Source organism: Quercus suber, unplaced genomic scaffold (assembly GCF_002906115.3).
Source record: "Quercus suber isolate HL8 unplaced genomic scaffold, Cork oak 2.0 scaffold_634, whole genome shotgun sequence".
In the NCBI taxonomy this organism is placed as follows: Eukaryota; Viridiplantae; Streptophyta; class Magnoliopsida; order Fagales; family Fagaceae; genus Quercus; species Quercus suber.
The window spans coordinates 327,448-346,149 of NW_027070076.1; the positions used below are offsets into that span (position 1 = coordinate 327,448).

The 18,702-nt window shown below is 33.0% G+C and overlaps 2 protein-coding genes across 14 annotated transcripts; both read left to right on the top strand.

The window, feature by feature from the left end:
- Nucleotides 1–612: 612 nt before the first annotated feature.
- On the top strand, nt 613–5,488 carry LOC136061307 (large ribosomal subunit protein eL20z-like). Of its 13 annotated transcripts, none has more exons than XM_065765509.1 (7): nt 613–923; nt 1,717–1,896; nt 2,208–2,304; nt 2,776–2,840; nt 4,335–4,461; nt 4,564–4,681; nt 5,084–5,488. In XM_065765509.1, exons 4-7 carry the CDS (start codon nt 2,831–2,833, stop codon nt 5,162–5,164), a joined length of 336 nt encoding a protein of 111 aa, XP_065621581.1. In that variant the 5' UTR covers nt 613–923; nt 1,717–1,896; nt 2,208–2,304; nt 2,776–2,830; the 3' UTR covers nt 5,165–5,488. The 13 variants fall into 13 exon arrangements, with proteins under 13 accessions (XP_065621581.1, XP_065621580.1, XP_065621583.1 ...); XM_065765508.1 differs by having other exon boundaries at nt 1,720–1,896; XM_065765511.1 differs by lacking the exon at nt 1,717–1,896.
- Nucleotides 5,489–16,404: 10,916 nt separating this feature from the next.
- LOC112003463 (uncharacterized) lies at nt 16,405–18,479 on the top strand. Its single transcript, XM_024035655.2, is given in 3 exon segments — nt 16,405–16,852; nt 16,855–17,255; nt 17,257–18,479. Coding segments are annotated over 3 exon segments (1,677 nt in total). The 5' UTR covers nt 16,405–16,599; the 3' UTR covers nt 18,280–18,479.
- The last annotated feature ends 223 nt before the right edge of the window (nt 18,480–18,702 follow it).

Sequence of the window (18,702 nt, forward strand, 5' to 3'; positions counted from 1 at the left end):
TCATGTGTCTTACTAGAACTAGGAGTGCTAGGTTGTCTTTTCTTTTATTAGTTTGGATAAAATTTGTTCCTCAAATCGTTCAAACTATTAAATAAAACCATACTGAATTGATTCTTAAAAAAAAAAAAAAAAAAATCAACCTTATCTACTACAGTACAATATTGTAAGTTGTTCATTCTTTTGTTCAATTTATCTATGTGCTTTCAAAATCAAATCCCCCTAACATACAAACCAACTAGTCAACAACTAACAACAATATCCAGCTGTTTTCATTTATTAAAAAAAGAACTGAAAAACCCAATCGTGTAATTTGATTTTAATTTCATATGCCGGTGAGAGGAACAAATCACACTTCATTTCACAATAAATTATATGTAGCAGATTATTATTTACTATCATAAAAGGAAAAAAAAATTATAAATTTATATTAAAATTAATAATAATTTATTATTTATAATTTATTATGAAAATATAATAAAAATATTATAAAATTATGGTGAATAGAACAGCTACCTGACAACAAATTGGCATTGACAAAAGAGTGCCATAAGAGCAAAGTACAAGCCAATCACAGCTTGGTTCTTGATAATACTCCTTGGCACAATCACTTGTTCCTTACCTCCTATCAGGAGAGAGAGAGAGAGAGAGAGAGGAGAGTGTACTTTTCTTTCTTTCATAATTTATTCATTCAGTCATTGCCTGTTCGGTTGAAGAATGGTAGAGGAACGATGCGTTACCATGTAAAAAAGCACAAGAAAAAGCACATTTCTTGAAATTGCTTTTTTTTCATACACTATCCTGCTGCTGTTGCTGCTGCTACTCTTGGTCTGATCAAAGAAAAGCACTTTTCAATAGAAAAACTGCTTCTGCTATTTTCCTCTTCTCCTATAGCTTTGAAGGCAAGTTGACTCTCTCTCTATCTGGTAGGTGAGAGAGATGGAAAAGTTTGGATTTTTGAATTCATTTCTACCAGTGCATGGTTGAATTCTTCTACTTTGTAAATACTTTTGCTGAAATTATATTCTTAGAGTGATTGTTTTTGTTGATGGGTTTTGATTGAACTGCTGTGCTGAGATATGGGTTTTCTTTAATTTTTGTGTATTCTTGTTTTTTCCCACTAATTTTTTTTTGGCTTCTGGGACTTTGATTAAATTTTTTTGCTTTTGGGGTTTTATTTTCTTTGGTGGGGTTGATGAAATTTCTCAGTTTTGATGTGGGTCGGTGAAAATTTATATACTTATTCTTTTTGTAATGTAATGTTTGTTAGAAATGAAGGGCTTTGCGGGGGTGTTGATGATAAAATCTCTGCAGACCAAATATCTCTTTTTTCTCTTTGGGCTTGTGTGATTGGAATTTTTTAAAGGGGAGCCAAAATTAAGTGAAAAAATTGCAACTTGTACCTTTCTCTTTTTACTACTAACTTCTAAGAATGTGAAATTGGTTTTTATTGTTGTTGGGTTTTACTGAGCGTTTTTTTCCATTTGCTTGGGTTGATTATCAAGTTAATGCCTTTATAATGCCTATTTACATATGAGATTTTTCCCTTCATCATTTCATTGGTTTTTGCATAAATTCATTTTGAGATGGGTTTTCTTGTTTGAGGAGGTTTGGCTACATTATTAGTACCTAAAGGCCTTGGTATTTTATTTAAAATCACAACCAGTGTCGAATTGTGAAATTTTGCCTGAAGTTTTGAGATGGGTTTTCTTGTTTGAGGAGGTTTGGCTACATCTAGGGAAGCAATGATAATCGTACAGTAACTCTTATTATCCCTCTCTGTGTGATGCATCCTGCTGTGGTTGAGGAAAATGCAACTTTGTTTCTATTCAATCTCTTTTACTGTTTGGAACCACCAAGTGACTCTGGAAGACTTAGCTCAAGTTATCAAATTTGCTGGTAAGTAGTGTTAATTAAAGGAATTGGAATTTGGACATGTATTGCTCTTCTTGAGAATGCTTATGGAGCCATGATAGCTTGATCTTGTGCACTGGATTTTGAATCCACCAATCACATTACAACTCAAATGAGTATAATTGTGCAGTTCTCTGGTGAAAGTGAAAACCCACTTAGGATACAGAATGTAGGTTAGATAATTAGTTGTTATGCTATTTTCTGTAATGGAATGGGATTAGGGATCATTGTTGTTGGAAATGGTGCAAATTCTTAAGGAAATTGGAACACTAAAAATCCCGTTTTCCTTCTTTCAGTGTATGCTTGAGTGCAGTGCATTTACAACAAAGTTCCGGGGTTGAATTGTTGATATCAAAGGTGGGGTTTTGTGAAGGAGTGAGATCTTAGAGACAAGTGAGTATAGTGAGAGTTATTTTCCTATATTCCTCTGCAACCATGGAAGATAGCTAGAAGGTTACATGATCTTCATGAGCTTGTTATAAGTGATTACCCAGGATTTTTCAAGCCTGTTTCTTTGTAGTGTCAAGAGGTGTTTGTGGTTTATTTATGTATATATTTTGTCTATATGAAGATTTTGCTTGATGTTGATGGTAACACTACCTTAATGGTGAAAACAGTGCTTGATAAATGTACCTGCTTTCTGACATATAAAATTTGTGCCAATTATTAAGTAGATTGGGTTTTCAGTGGGTAGGAAATTTCTTATGTTAAAATGTCAGTACATAGGCAGGATTAATCACCTTTTACCCTTTCTAAAAAGCAATGCACTCAATGATCTTTGATTAATGTGTGCGTGTGGACTTCTTTAACTGTCTAAGATACCCAATTTTCATAATTTTAATAGATGCATACTTCTTGTAGCAGGTGCTTTTGAAGGAAGAGAGGGGAGCTGAAGTGTGATAGTTTATCTTGGGGACACATGGATCAGAGTACTTAACTTCTCCTGTGTTCTTCTTTTGTTTATATTTTTGCACTTATTATAATTTGGTTTAGAGATGTGAAACTACTCACCTGTCATATTGACAATTTAAATGTCTTTTAAATCAATGAGCTTAGAGATTTCTATATAGTGACACCTCCTAACCAAATTTTCTTGTCAGACCAATGAGAGAAAGAATCTTTGATTGTCTTCCATCCCTGTGAGCCTCTTGCAATGTAACTGGTGGGAACGGCTCTAATTTTCATGGATACTAAAAAAATTATTAGTTTTTCATTGAGTTCATTTGTAGTCAATAAGCTGTCTAACCTGGAGGCTCTTTATATGCATAATGTTAATGGTTTACCAGATTGTTAATTGTGTGACTAGATTATTGACAAGGTTTGTCTCAGTAATGGAAATTATTCATCCTCTGATCTTTCTTGTGCGTTTAACAGAGTCAGAACAATTTCTTTTTCCTTCTTTCACCGAAATTCCTCTGCTTATGATCTCAGTTAACAAAGCTACCTGGGGTTTTTGTTTTTCTAACACTTAATTCTCTCTTTTCAAGCACCATTCCATAGATAACGTGGTAGTAGTTATCGTGTAAATTGTGATATTGTTTTCGAGTTTCATCAGAATAACAAACACCCATACATACCCAGGATTTAGCCTGAAATTAAGCATAAGCAGAGAACCTCTGCACCCCAGTTCTCTTTCTGATATGGTTTGGCTAGCCTATTGGTAATTTTGTGTTCAAAGTGAATGGAGAAACAAACATGCTGAGGTTTTTATGAGTTATATTGTACATGATGAATGTGGTCCAATATTATTGTTTTTTCTGAGGTGATGGGGCATTGATAGAATGAGGCTTTCAGGGTTTGATTGATATGCATATTTTCACCTAAAACAATCAGACTTTGTATAGAACACTGCAGAAACTAATAAGAAATAAGAAGAAAAAAGAAAAGGGTTACTCAAAATTCTGTATATGTTCGTTTGATTTCAAATTTACAATTTACTGAAATTAACCGACTATGAAACTTGCTTGTAAAGTAAATATATACTTTTTATTATAAATATTGAAAGAAAATCAAACGCAAGCATTATTTTTACCTGATGAATACTTACCTTGGAACCCACGTAAGCACACAATGGACTCCCATACTACTAAGAAGTACTAGACCAAACCTAATTCAGTATTCTGTAAAATTACAATTATGCCACTATGCAGAAACAAAAATAAAGCCCCATAATTTTCTAAACCACCGACTTATATCAAAAACCTATTTAATCATAAAACTGGGTTTTTGACAACCCTCAAAGACAATAACAAACCCCAAGTTACTAAAACTGGGAGTCTAATGAAGAGGCAGCAATTGAGTCCTCTTTTTCTGCGGCTGTATCACTGGGCATTGTTGTTTTACTAACAACTTAACTGAATCTATGTCTTCATCTGAGCATAAACTGTCTGAAAAAGTTGCTGAAGGTGGTATGTTGGACACAGGGCTTTCAACAGATGTAGTGGACCATAAGAATGGCGCCTATGCTGAGATTAAAGATGTGGAGAATCCTGAATTGGGAATGTTTGATAAGCCCCTTCCATGCTTTGGCTGTGGAATTGGATGGTTTTCGTGAGTTCTCACAGCTCTTCTCTCTATGTGTGCGTGTGTGTTTGTTGTGGATGAGTTTTTTTGTGCACGTGTTTATGTTGATCAATGCACTTGCTTTTGCAGTCTTCTGCTAGGATTGGTGTGCCCATTGTTGTGGTACTATGCGACGTTTCTTTACTTTCGGAAATACTACCAGAGAGATCCAAGGGAGCGAGACGGACTTGCTGCCAATGCAGTAGCTGTAAGTGTCACACTTACTATGTTCTGTTCCATTGATTATTTGTTTCAAGCAATGTGTGACAATCTTGATAATCTCTTATGGATGTTATTCTCTCTTTTCAGAATATTAAAATAATTTAATGTGATGTCAATGAATGTTAAAATGGGATGCATTGCAAGACTACTAATTTATATCATCAAAAAATAATATTACATTTTATCCTTATGCTTTTCCTCAAAACTCCTTTCAACACACACACACACAACGTACTTCTATATATTTTTCAATTTGATTCTATATAAAATTGTGAATAACCATGTTGTTACTGGTATCCAAGATCTTGACACAATTGTCATGAATAATGATGAAGCATGTGTGCCATTTATCTTTTTCATTAATCCCAGATGTTAATGATTGTTGCAGGCTTTGATATGTACAATTGCTGTTATAATTGCCGGAGTTGTTATCCTTACAATCAATCTTGCTACAAATCCGCACCAGTAGTCATCACTTGAGTTCACCTTCCTCAAGGGGAAGCCTGAACTGATGGTTTGTAACTCAAGCGTCCTTTGGGAAATTGATATTGGTGCAAGAAGAGCAAACTGATGTCACTGAAGGTTCAGTCACATGAACACTAAAGTAGTTTTTGGGTTTCTCTTTATTCTTGTGCATAATACAAACCTTGTATATTAAGAGAATGCAACTTCTTAGAGCCTTTAGATCCCACTCAGTGGGAAATGTACCTACCTGGTAGATGAAATTGTAGGAAAGTTATTTGTTTGTAAATGACACTTAAGAAAAATCTATATCTGCATCTATTTGGATGAATTTTTTCCCGTTTTATTGGTAAGTTACAGATTGAGTGAATCTTGAACTCGAGTCTTTAGTCCATCTAATTTTGTGAGAAAAAGAAGTGACATTGGAATTCATTAGAGCTCATTATTTTTTTATTTGAAAGAAATTTTAGGGAGCTCAAGCTAAAGAGGGTAACTAGAACTTGGCATTAAGGGTGTGTAGCTAATTCACCGATTCGTCAAAACCGACCCAATCTAGCTTAATCTGTTTAGGAGTTGGTGGGTTGAGTTGGATTGCCAAATTTTTTCTTTTAAAGTGGGTTGGGTGGGGTATGGTTAAGCAAATTCACAAATTCACCTAATCTAACTTGACTTACTTATATTAAATAAATATTTGAAATATTTATTGGTTTTATTATTTACTCTTTTGGTTCGATGAACTAGCAACAAATTTATAAAGTTATAAATCTACTTTTATATGTTGGTTTGGTGTTATGCTCAGGTTTGATCAGTAAATTTGTTGTTATTTGTGCTGTTATTCTTATATATTTATTATTCTAATGCTTTTTTTTTTTTTTAAGTCCAACCCATTAAAAAAAAAAAAAAAAAAAAAAAAAAACCCTGCAACTTGACATATGCACGCCTCTACACTGTAACAATTTTGAAATTAGAATGAATTTGAGTTAAGGCATTCCATAAGTGTTTTGGCATGAGGCTTTCCTAACTACCTAACATGAGAATTTGTCAAGTGGATAAACCAGAGAATTTGTCAAGTGGATAAACCAACTTTAGTGATACCAATTTTGGAGGAAATCAGTAAACCACTAGGCAAGACCAAGAATTAAAATTAAGATGATAGTAAAACGGTTTAGTCAATTTGTGTTCACCCAAAATTAATGACGTTAAATGTAAAACTCATTGGAATATTTTAAAAATGGGGGTTAATTTGGGGATTGGAAAAACCAATATATACCTAGAATGCTTTAATGCTTCAACTAGAGTGAAGGAAAGATCTCCCTTAAAAAAAAAAAAAAACTTTGATCCACAAAAATGATTACAACAAATGAGAGGAATGCTATTCAAAAAGTAGGATTGTTTGTTTGTTTTTATTAATTTTTATTTTCTTTATTTTTATGGGAGAGACTGGGCAGTGTAATTGAACTCCTCAACTCTTTTTTTTTTTACAAGATAGAATTTCTACTCTAACCTAATCTAAGTGTATATGTGTGTGAAGTTTTCTTCTAGAGATTTGAATCTCGGCCCTTGCCCCCTACACCTCACAAGCACTTATACTTGTGAAGTGACCACCGCACGAATAGTGCATGGTGGTGAGCTCCTCAACTCTTAAACGTGTTTACTCTGTAATGATTAATGATTATGCTTTTACTAAGTACTAACTGAATTTTTATTTTTATAATCAAGCACTAATGGACTTTGATAAGGGAATTACAATCATCCATATCTCTAATAAAAGCAAAGGCAATGAAGCTGGTAAAAGATTAAATTGCCATAAACTAAGTTCTATGCAGATGCAGTTGGGAAAAAAAAATTTAATGGGGTCGGTCAGTTTTATAATTACAGCCTAATCATTTAAACATATCTTTACTAGCCCTTGCTTTTAAGATTCATAAAATCTCTAGGATGATGTTGCTGGGGCTCCCACTATCCAACCCCAATGGTACGAAAATGTTATTAACCTAACCAAACTAACCAAGGCAATGTCAAATTTTTACCTTGACGCCTTGATGGAATGAGGGTGTACAAAGTGAGCCAAAACTGGTTGCCATTTTTTTCAGTTTTTTAACCCGTCAGCTTGTTTGGCATCATTTGGTAAAAATTTTTGTGTTGTGAAAAAGAAAAAGTTTTTCTCCAAATCGGAGAGAATTTTGTTATTATTAGATGGTGATTTACAAGACCACGCTTATTATTAGATGGTGATTTATAAGACCACACGTATTAAAACCCACTACATAGGAGATTTGATTTTCTCTAGAAAAAGATTTGATTCAAATCTTGTCCACACTAAAAAGAAATTTATTGGTGTCTTATCATAATAATAAAAAATAATTATCTTGAAACAAACATCATAAATTTCAAATCCTTCACACAAAAGAAAAAGTTAAATGATGCCCTAAGAGTATTGGTTTAAAAACTTTTTTTAGAAACTCTTTATGGGAAAAAAAAATTTTTTTTATAGCTTTTTATATTCTCATGAAAGTGAGATTAAAACTTTTCTAAAATAATTTATGAATTTTGCTTACCTTAAGTACTTTTTTAACTGGAATTTCCTTTTATTTTAGTGAGAAACTATCACATCACCCACTAACTAAATAAATGTGAAAATTAAAACATACTATCACTTGCTATTATGTATTTAAAACAAAAAGAGACATCTAGTTAAAAAAGTATTAGAGATAAACCAAACTTATAATTTATTAACAAATACGTAAGAATATCCGTTTACATACCCTTAAATAAAAAAGTAGTCTTTCAAGTCACAACACAACTTTTTAATTCTACCGGTCCACATAGCAACTAACAATTCACACCAAACTTCTACAATTACCACTGCACATTGTGTAGACATGCTGCTATAACCTTCAATTGGTTCGTTTTGTACGTGCATCACGTATGTTTGCCCATTGTAAATGTGAATACTTGTTTGGTGGGAATTCCCTTTCCCTCTTGGAATTAGATTTCGTGTCTATTATTTTAATTAATTCAATTTTTTTTTCTTGAATTAAAACTTACTTGTTTAATACCATGTTACTCAAGCAGGGACGGAACCAAGATTTGAACCTAAAAAAAATTTCATGCGACATGGTTAATTAAAAAAAAAAATAGTAGACAAAAAATTGCACTTTATGACCTAAATATTTAAGTTAAGAAGGATATAATATGAACCAAAAAAGTTGAAAATTACAACATGATATTCTGACATTTTTCGAAGAAGAAGAAGAAAAGAAGAAGAGGACTTTAGATCTTCAGATTTTGGGTAATTGGAATTAATATGTTGATTTTATCATGTTGATCAACTTACCAATATGATAATCTCATACTTTTGGATGTAACTGAAAATCACACTAATGAAGTTTTTCAAAACTTTGTTTAAGGATTTTAAAAAATTGGGATATCAATATTAAGCATTGGCAATGCTACGTCATCAATATTGGCTTTTAAAAGAGTTTTGGCATTTTATCTTTTGAAAAAAATATAAATATTGTAACTTACTTTCCCATAGTTTATAAATCAATTAAAAAAGTCATATAAATTGTTGTAACCCCTGTAAGGGAATTTTTTTTTCTATGAGATTTTTTTGGTTACAAATTATTGAATTATGATATTGGTGAATTGGAGATTTTTTTTTGTTCATCCTAGGGGGTCCCATTGTTACTTATTACAAATATTATCCTGAAGAATTTGTTTGCATGGGAAATTGAATTCTAATGTGAGCAAGGAATCCCTGTCTGCCAAACAAAGCTGTTGTAATCTGACAAGAAGACTTTGAGCAAACTCCATGGTGTTGTGTCCTGAGTTCTAAGCTCTGATCAAGCGTATTGGAAAAAGCTATCCATGTTGAGTCGTTGACAAAGTCTAGAATTGGAGTCTGAGCCCTGCAGCTTATTTTTAAGGGCCCGTTTGGTTTGTATTTTCAAACAACATTTTTTAGTTTTTAAACAATATTTTACACATTTTAACACATTTTTTTACCCATACATATTTCAAAAAACTACAAACAACAATTTTCAAACTATTCTACCAAACAACCCCTAAGCCTTTCAATTTTTTTTTTCTTTTTCAAAATTGTTTTCGGTTCTTTAAAATTCTGGTGCATTATCTTGAGGAACAATTTCTGCAACAATAAAGGCTTATCATGTCAGTTACAGTCTTTGTGTTGCAAGTGAAATTCAACCTTGTAATTACTCTGTATGCAAAGGATGTCGGCTAACAAAAGATCCCTTAAAAAATCCAACAAGAAATTGAATGTTGAGGTCATATGACCCTTACATACTTTAAAAAAAAAAACACACACACAGTCACACACACATTATAGTTTCTTAGAATTTCATATAAATACATCATTTCGATGTTGAATTTCCAATGATAAAGGAAGAGTAATGGGTTTGAATTGTTGAAGTGATATTTCTTTGTGGTGTTCATGTTTATGGCTCCAACCCTACATTTCCATCCCCTACTATCTACTAATCTCAACCCAAAAAAAAGGGTGATAAGACCTATAAAAAAAATCACAACTTACTTAAATGGTTATGATTTGTGTGACATTACTTTTATATAAACTTGTCAGTTGTCACTGACATCATTAGTACAACATCACTTTCACACAAAATTACTACTAACATTATTTATATTGTACACTTATCATAATCTTCTATCTAACCGTTATAAAAAGAGCAATGTTTATTTTATACTATTGTTGCACACAACCATACACACAGGATTGTGTTTACAATTGCAAGCAACGAACCGTGTATACTAGCATTTACTTTACGAAAAATATTGTGAAATTTGTTATATTAAACTTTCATACAAATAAGATAATAACAATGTTAAACTGATGAATTCGCAGGGTTAAAGGGGGGAAAAGCAACCATTTGACATTCTTGATGCCAAAGTTTAGAAGCTTGCTGGAGAAGTTTTGAATAGTGTTTTCCAACTTTAAAAGTGGTTGCTTTTAGTGAAGAATAAAACAATCTGATAGAGACATAACAATGAGTGGAAAACGCGTTTGTCTAAACATCTATACGTTGTACTTAGCTTTCTCTCTATACTAGTCATTGTCATTGTCTTACTCTATAAAACTTGTACAAAAACATCATATTAAATTATTAATAATACTTTTTTTTTGTTTGATCAATCTATTTTTCTTTATCTTTCAAATTTTTTTTTTTTTTTTCAAAATTGTTTTCGGTTCTTTAAAATTCTGGTGCATTATCTTGAGGAACAATTTCTGCAACAATAAAGGCTTATCATGTCAGTTACAGTCTTTGTGTTGCAAGTGAAATTCAACCTTGTAATTACTCTTTATGCAAAGGATGTCGGCTAACAAAAGATCCCTTAAAAAATCCAACAAGAAATTGAATGTAGAGGTCATATGACCCTTACATACTTAAAAAAAAAAAACACACACACACACACACATTATAAGTTTCTTGGAATTTCATATAAATACATCATTTCGATGTTGAATTTCCAATGATAAAGGAAGAGTAATGGGTTTGAATTGTTGAAGTGATATTTCTTTGTGGTGTTCATGTTTATGGCTCCATCCCTACATTTCCATCCCCTACTAACTACTAATCTCAACCAAAAAAAAAGGGTGATAAGACCTATAAAAAAAATCACAACTTACTTAAATGGTTATGATTTGTGCAACATTACTTTTATATAGACTTGTCAGTTGTCACTGACATCATTAGTACAACATCACTTTCACATGAGATTACTACTAACATTATTTATATTGTACACTTATCATAATCTTCTATCTAACCGTTATAAAAAGAGCAATGTTTATTTTATACTATTGTTGCACACAACCATACACACAGGATTGTGTTTACAATTGCAAGCAACGAACCGTGTATACTCGCATTTACTTTACGAAAAATATTGTGAAATTTGTTATACTAAACTTTCATACAAATAAGATAATAACAATGTTAAACTGATGAATTCGCAGGGTTAAAGGTGGGGAAAAGAAACCATTTGACATTCTTGATGCCAAAGTTTAGAAGCTTGCTGGAGAAGTTTTGAATAGTGTTTTCCCACTTTAAAAGTGGTTGCTTTTAGTGAAGAATAAAACAATCTGATAGAGACATATAACAATGAGTGGAAAACGCGTTTGTCTAAACATCCATACGTTGTACTTAGCTTTCTCTCTATACTAGTCATTGTCATTGTCTTACTCTATAAAACTTGTACAAAAACATCATATTAAATTATTAATAATACTTTTTTTTTGTTTGATCAATCTATTTTTCTTTAGGGTTTTGTGAGATTTAATTGTCTTAACGCGGAATGTGTGCGTGACCATGACCAAATCGGTGTGCCCATAATTCTTCCTTTGCTTTTAAAGCAACAATTATGAACCTTCTAAAAAAATGAAGTGGTAGTTCTAACTTTTAATACATAAATAAATAGCTTGGATTTCTTGAGAGGCTAATCAATTTACATGATACAAGCCGCAAATTCAGGCCTTTTTGTGGTGCCAACTACAAAAATGTGTAAGAAAAGTCATATTTCTTTTTCTTGCACAACTGTTTTATAAAAGATACAAATTTACTTTTTGGTGAAAAATTAATGACACACAATTTTACCATATTCAGATTGAACTAGGATCTCAATAATTGAATCAGCTACTTCGTCAAAGTTATAAAGCTCAAAACTTTAAAAAATAAAAGATAAAATCACATGGTTTTCTACAATCATATGCCTGTAGTATGCAAATTTAGCTGTCATACTAACAATGACAGATGCTAACGTTTTTCTTGGACATGAATCATACTGTCATAAAATAAAAATAAAAAAGGACCCCACATTATGTAAGAGTGATGATGCTTGTAACTTATAAACACCCATCACTCCCCATTTTCAACCATAAATACATATTCTATCAATCCAAGCCAAATAATTTATCAAAGGCAAAGCAATCAAAAGCAAAAGCAAAACACAAAAGCATATAACATAAGGTAAAGCAAAAGAAAAGTATCTCAAAAAGCTCACCCTCCTCTGCTCCTCCACACCTCTCTGCTGTGAAAAGGCATAAACACACAATTCAGCTTCAAATAATGGAAGAAGAGGAAGAAGTGCCCTCACCATTTTGGCTACAAAACACTCACTCTCGCCGAGGCCGCCGCCGCTACTCATCATCTCTCCTCCTCATATAAAAGCAAAGGCAATGAAGCTGGTAAAAGATTAAATTGCCATAAACTAAGTTCTATGCAGATGCAGTTGGGAAAAAAAAATTTAATGGGGTCGGTCAGTTTTATAATTACAGCCTAATCATTTAAACATATCTTTACTAGCCCTTGCTTTTAAGATTCATAAAATCTCTAGGATGATGTTGCTGGGGCTCCCACTATCCAACCCCAATGGTACGAAAATGTTATTAACCTAACCAAACTAACCAAGGCAATGTCAAATTTTTACCTTGACGCCTTGATGGAATGAGGGTGTACAAAGTGAGCCAAAACTGGTTGCCATTTTTTTCAGTTTTTTAACCCGTCAGCTTGTTTGGCATCATTTGGTAAAAATTTTTGTGTTGTGAAAAAGAAAAAGTTTTTCTCCAAATCGGAGAGAATTTTGTTATTATTAGATGGTGATTTACAAGACCACGCTTATTATTAGATGGTGATTTATAAGACCACACGTATTAAAACCCACTACATAGGAGATTTGATTTTCTCTAGAAAAAGATTTGATTCAAATCTTGTCCACACTAAAAAGAAATTTATTGGTGTCTTATCATAATAATAAAAAATAATTATCTTGAAACAAACATCATAAATTTCAAATCCTTCACACAAAAGAAAAAGTTAAATGATGCCCTAAGAGTATTGGTTTAAAAACTTTTTTTAGAAACTCTTTATGGGAAAAAAAAATTTTTTTTATAGCTTTTTATATTCTCATGAAAGTGAGATTAAAACTTTTCTAAAATAATTTATGAATTTTGCTTACCTTAAGTACTTTTTTAACTGGAATTTCCTTTTATTTTAGTGAGAAACTATCACATCACCCACTAACTAAATAAATGTGAAAATTAAAACATACTATCACTTGCTATTATGTATTTAAAACAAAAAGAGACATCTAGTTAAAAAAGTATTAGAGATAAACCAAACTTATAATTTATTAACAAATACGTAAGAATATCCGTTTACATACCCTTAAATAAAAAAGTAGTCTTTCAAGTCACAACACAACTTTTTAATTCTACCGGTCCACATAGCAACTAACAATTCACACCAAACTTCTACAATTACCACTGCACATTGTGTAGACATGCTGCTATAACCTTCAATTGGTTCGTTTTGTACGTGCATCACGTATGTTTGCCCATTGTAAATGTGAATACTTGTTTGGTGGGAATTCCCTTTCCCTCTTGGAATTAGATTTCGTGTCTATTATTTTAATTAATTCAATTTTTTTTTCTTGAATTAAAACTTACTTGTTTAATACCATGTTACTCAAGCAGGGACGGAACCAAGATTTGAACCTAAAAAAAATTTCATGCGACATGGTTAATTAAAAAAAAAAATAGTAGACAAAAAATTGCACTTTATGACCTAAATATTTAAGTTAAGAAGGATATAATATGAACCAAAAAAGTTGAAAATTACAACATGATATTCTGACATTTTTCGAAGAAGAAGAAGAAAAGAAGAAGAGGACTTTAGATCTTCAGATTTTGGGTAATTGGAATTAATATGTTGATTTTATCATGTTGATCAACTTACCAATATGATAATCTCATACTTTTGGATGTAACTGAAAATCACACTAATGAAGTTTTTCAAAACTTTGTTTAAGGATTTTAAAAAATTGGGATATCAATATTAAGCATTGGCAATGCTACGTCATCAATATTGGCTTTTAAAAGAGTTTTGGCATTTTATCTTTTGAAAAAAATATAAATATTGTAACTTACTTTCCCATAGTTTATAAATCAATTAAAAAAGTCATATAAATTGTTGTAACCCCTGTAAGGGAATTTTTTTTTCTATGAGATTTTTTTGGTTACAAATTATTGAATTATGATATTGGTGAATTGGAGATTTTTTTTTGTTCATCCTAGGGGGTCCCATTGTTACTTATTACAAATATTATCCTGAAGAATTTGTTTGCATGGGAAATTGAATTCTAATGTGAGCAAGGAATCCCTGTCTGCCAAACAAAGCTGTTGTAATCTGACAAGAAGACTTTGAGCAAACTCCATGGTGTTGTGTCCTGAGTTCTAAGCTCTGATCAAGCGTATTGGAAAAAGCTATCCATGTTGAGTCGTTGACAAAGTCTAGAATTGGAGTCTGAGCCCTGCAGCTTATTTTTAAGGGCCCGTTTGGTTTGTATTTTCAAACAACATTTTTTAGTTTTTAAACAATATTTTACACATTTTAACACATTTTTTTACCCATACATATTTCAAAAAACTACAAACAACAATTTTCAAACTATTCTACCAAACAACCCCTAAGCCTTTCAATTTTTTTTTTCTTTTTCAAAATTGTTTTCGGTTCTTTAAAATTCTGGTGCATTATCTTGAGGAACAATTTCTGCAACAATAAAGGCTTATCATGTCAGTTACAGTCTTTGTGTTGCAAGTGAAATTCAACCTTGTAATTACTCTGTATGCAAAGGATGTCGGCTAACAAAAGATCCCTTAAAAAATCCAACAAGAAATTGAATGTTGAGGTCATATGACCCTTACATACTTTAAAAAAAAAAACACACACACAGTCACACACACATTATAGTTTCTTAGAATTTCATATAAATACATCATTTCGATGTTGAATTTCCAATGATAAAGGAAGAGTAATGGGTTTGAATTGTTGAAGTGATATTTCTTTGTGGTGTTCATGTTTATGGCTCCAACCCTACATTTCCATCCCCTACTATCTACTAATCTCAACCCAAAAAAAAGGGTGATAAGACCTATAAAAAAAATCACAACTTACTTAAATGGTTATGATTTGTGTGACATTACTTTTATATAAACTTGTCAGTTGTCACTGACATCATTAGTACAACATCACTTTCACACAAAATTACTACTAACATTATTTATATTGTACACTTATCATAATCTTCTATCTAACCGTTATAAAAAGAGCAATGTTTATTTTATACTATTGTTGCACACAACCATACACACAGGATTGTGTTTACAATTGCAAGCAACGAACCGTGTATACTAGCATTTACTTTACGAAAAATATTGTGAAATTTGTTATATTAAACTTTCATACAAATAAGATAATAACAATGTTAAACTGATGAATTCGCAGGGTTAAAGGGGGGAAAAGCAACCATTTGACATTCTTGATGCCAAAGTTTAGAAGCTTGCTGGAGAAGTTTTGAATAGTGTTTTCCAACTTTAAAAGTGGTTGCTTTTAGTGAAGAATAAAACAATCTGATAGAGACATAACAATGAGTGGAAAACGCGTTTGTCTAAACATCTATACGTTGTACTTAGCTTTCTCTCTATACTAGTCATTGTCATTGTCTTACTCTATAAAACTTGTACAAAAACATCATATTAAATTATTAATAATACTTTTTTTTTGTTTGATCAATCTATTTTTCTTTAGGGTTTTGTGAGATTTAATTGTCTTAACGCGGAATGTGTGCGTGACCATGACCAAATCGGTGTGCCCATAATTGTTAATTTATAATTCTTCCTTTGCTTTTAAAGTAACAATTATGAACCTTCTAAAAAAATGAAGTGGTAGTTTTAACTTTTAATACATAAATAAATAGCTTGGATTTCTTGAGAGGCTAATCAATTTACATGATACAGGCCGCAAATTCAGGCCTTTTTGTGGTGCCGACTACAAAAATGTGTAAGAAAAGTCATATTTCTTTTTCTTGCACAACTGTTTCATAAAAGATACAAATTTACTTTTTGGTGAAAAATTAATGACACACAATTTTACCATATTCTGATTGAACTAGGATCTCAATAATTGAATCAGCTACTTGGTCAAAGTTATAAAGCTCAAAACTTTAAAAAATACAAAATAAAATCACATGGTTTTCTACAATCATATGCCTAGTAGTATGCAAATTTAGCTGTCATACTAACAATGACAGATGCTAACGTTTTTCTTGGATATGAATCATACTATCATAAAATAAAAATAAAAAAGGACCCCACGTTATGTAAGAGTGATGATGCTTGTAACTTATAAACACCCATCACTCCCCATTTTCAACCATAAATACATATTCTATCAATCCAAGCCAAATAATTTATCAAAGGAAAAGCAATCAAAAGCAAAGGCAAAACACAAAAGCATATAACATAAGGTAAAGCAAAAGAAAAGTATCTCAAAAAGCTCACCCTCCTCTGCTCCTCCACACCTCTCTGCTGTGAAAAGGCATAAACACACAATTCAGCTTCAAATAATGGAAGAAGAGGAAGAAGTGCCCTCACCATTTTGGCTACAAAACACTCACTCTCGCCGAGGCCGCCGCCGCTACTCATCATCTCTCCTCCTCAACCCTGGCCTTCTTCTTGTACTTTTGTTAGTCATAGCCATCTTATTTATCTTCATAGTAATTCCTTCATTATTATCTTTCACATCACAAATATTTAGACCACATCTAGTGAGGAAAAGCTGGGACTCCCTCAATCTAGTCCTTGTTCTCTTTGCCATTGTTTGGGATTCCTCAGCAGAAACACCAACAACAATGAAAACACAAGCTCGTATGAAGATGCAAGCATTTCAAGCTCATCACAAGAGTCTCACAAGTCAACCCCATCAACCTCAAATCAATGGTACACCCAGTACTCAGATCGTACTGCTGATAGCTATAGCACCATCAACAGGTTAAGGAGCAGCAGTTCATACCCGGATCTTAGGCAAGAATCTGCTTGGGTGAGCCATGATGAACGGTGGAGATTCTATGATGACACCAATGTTAGTGGTAATTATCGGTTTCAGAGCTCAGATCAGCTGCATCATCGCCATTCAACGCGAGATCAGCCTCAAGAGGAGGAAGAAGAAGGTAACTTGGAGCCCAAGAATATACCAAGAGATTTTTGTGGTTCCTGCAGTAGAAGAAGATGCCTTGGAGCCCAAGATTATACACGTAGACACTTTTGTGGCTTCTACAGAAGAAGTTCCATCTTACAAGTCTCCATCACCACCATTGCCTTCATCGCCACTACCTCAGCCATCTACACCGCCATCACCATTGTCACCATTTACGCCGCCTAAGGTGGTTAAGCACAGAAAAAAAAGAACATATCAAACTCTTGGACACAATGAAAAGACTGGAACCCCAGAAAAAATTGATTCACAAGTCAAGAATCTCCAAACCCCACCTTCACCGCCGCCTCCGCCACGGCCACCACCGTTACCACCACCGGTGTTTCAGCAAGTGGAGCAAAGGAGTGGTGACAAGAATGAGAAGAAGAGAGGAGGATCAGCCACTAAAGACTTCTTGAGCTCATTAAGGAGGAAGAAGAAGAAGCAAAGACAAAAGAGTGTTGAAAATTTCGACACCTTTCTAAACTCTCAACCTTCTTCTTCTACTTCTCATCCTTTATATCCACCACCACCTCCACCACCTCCGCTGCCACCTCCACCATCAGTTTTTCAGAGTTTATTCTCTTCTAAAAAAGGTAAGGCCAAAAAAGTTCATTCAGTTCCACCACCACCACCACCAACACCACCACAACCACAAGCTAAGGTCTGGAAATCTCCATTGCCGGTTAAAACAAGGATTTTCAATAGTGGGGACGACAATGTGAGCTCAGGTAACGACTCACCGCTTAAACCAATACCACCACCGCCACCGCCGCCACCGCCTTTCAAAATGCGGCCTTGGAAATTTGAGGTGCAGGGTGACTATGTTAGGATAAAAAGCAATAATAGTTCACGTAGTGGATCACCAGATCCAATTGATGGGGGAGAATCACCTACAAAGACTATGTTCTGTCCCAGTCCTGACGTTGACACTAAGGCTGATAGCTTCATTGCAAAGTTTAGAGCTGATCTGCTGTTGCAGAAGATGAATTCTTTCAAGGAGAAGCAAGGGAGAGGGAGGTCCAATCTAGGCCCAGAACGAAGCCCAAAGTGAGAGGAAGAGCATACCCAATATAGAGTGAAGTGGGTTTTTTTCCTTTTTTGGTCATTTTTTGATTTTTTCTGAGTCCTGACTTTCTGTTTTGAAGGTTTTGTTAAAAGTGAGCTGTTCTGACATACACATAAAATCTGATTATACATGTTACATATATAGTTACAGAGGAAGTTTAATGTATTTGGGATATTTTTCCTTTTTTTTTTGTTAATTCTTTTTGTATAAGGTTTTCCAAATTCCAATTGTATTTGTTTAAAGAAATTTAGAGATGTATGATGAGGTTTGCTTTGGACATTAAGGTTGTCAGATTTTGTGTTTATTCAAAAGCTGTGGTCTTTGGCCTTTTGTTATTAAAAATGGACAGGAACACGTGTTTACATTTGGATTTTACCTTTCTTTCTGTGTGAGATTCTACATATGAGA

Excerpts from the sequence above, each read along its gene's own strand:
- LOC136061307 (XM_065765516.1), top strand. Across the intron at positions 4,462-4,563 it reads TGTGGAATTGGATGGTTTTC|TCTTCTGCTAGGATTGGTGT; the intron begins GTGAGTTCTCAC and ends TTGCTTTTGCAG. Across the intron at positions 4,682-5,083 it reads TTGCTGCCAATGCAGTAGCT|GCTTTGATATGTACAATTGC; the intron begins GTAAGTGTCACA and ends TGATTGTTGCAG.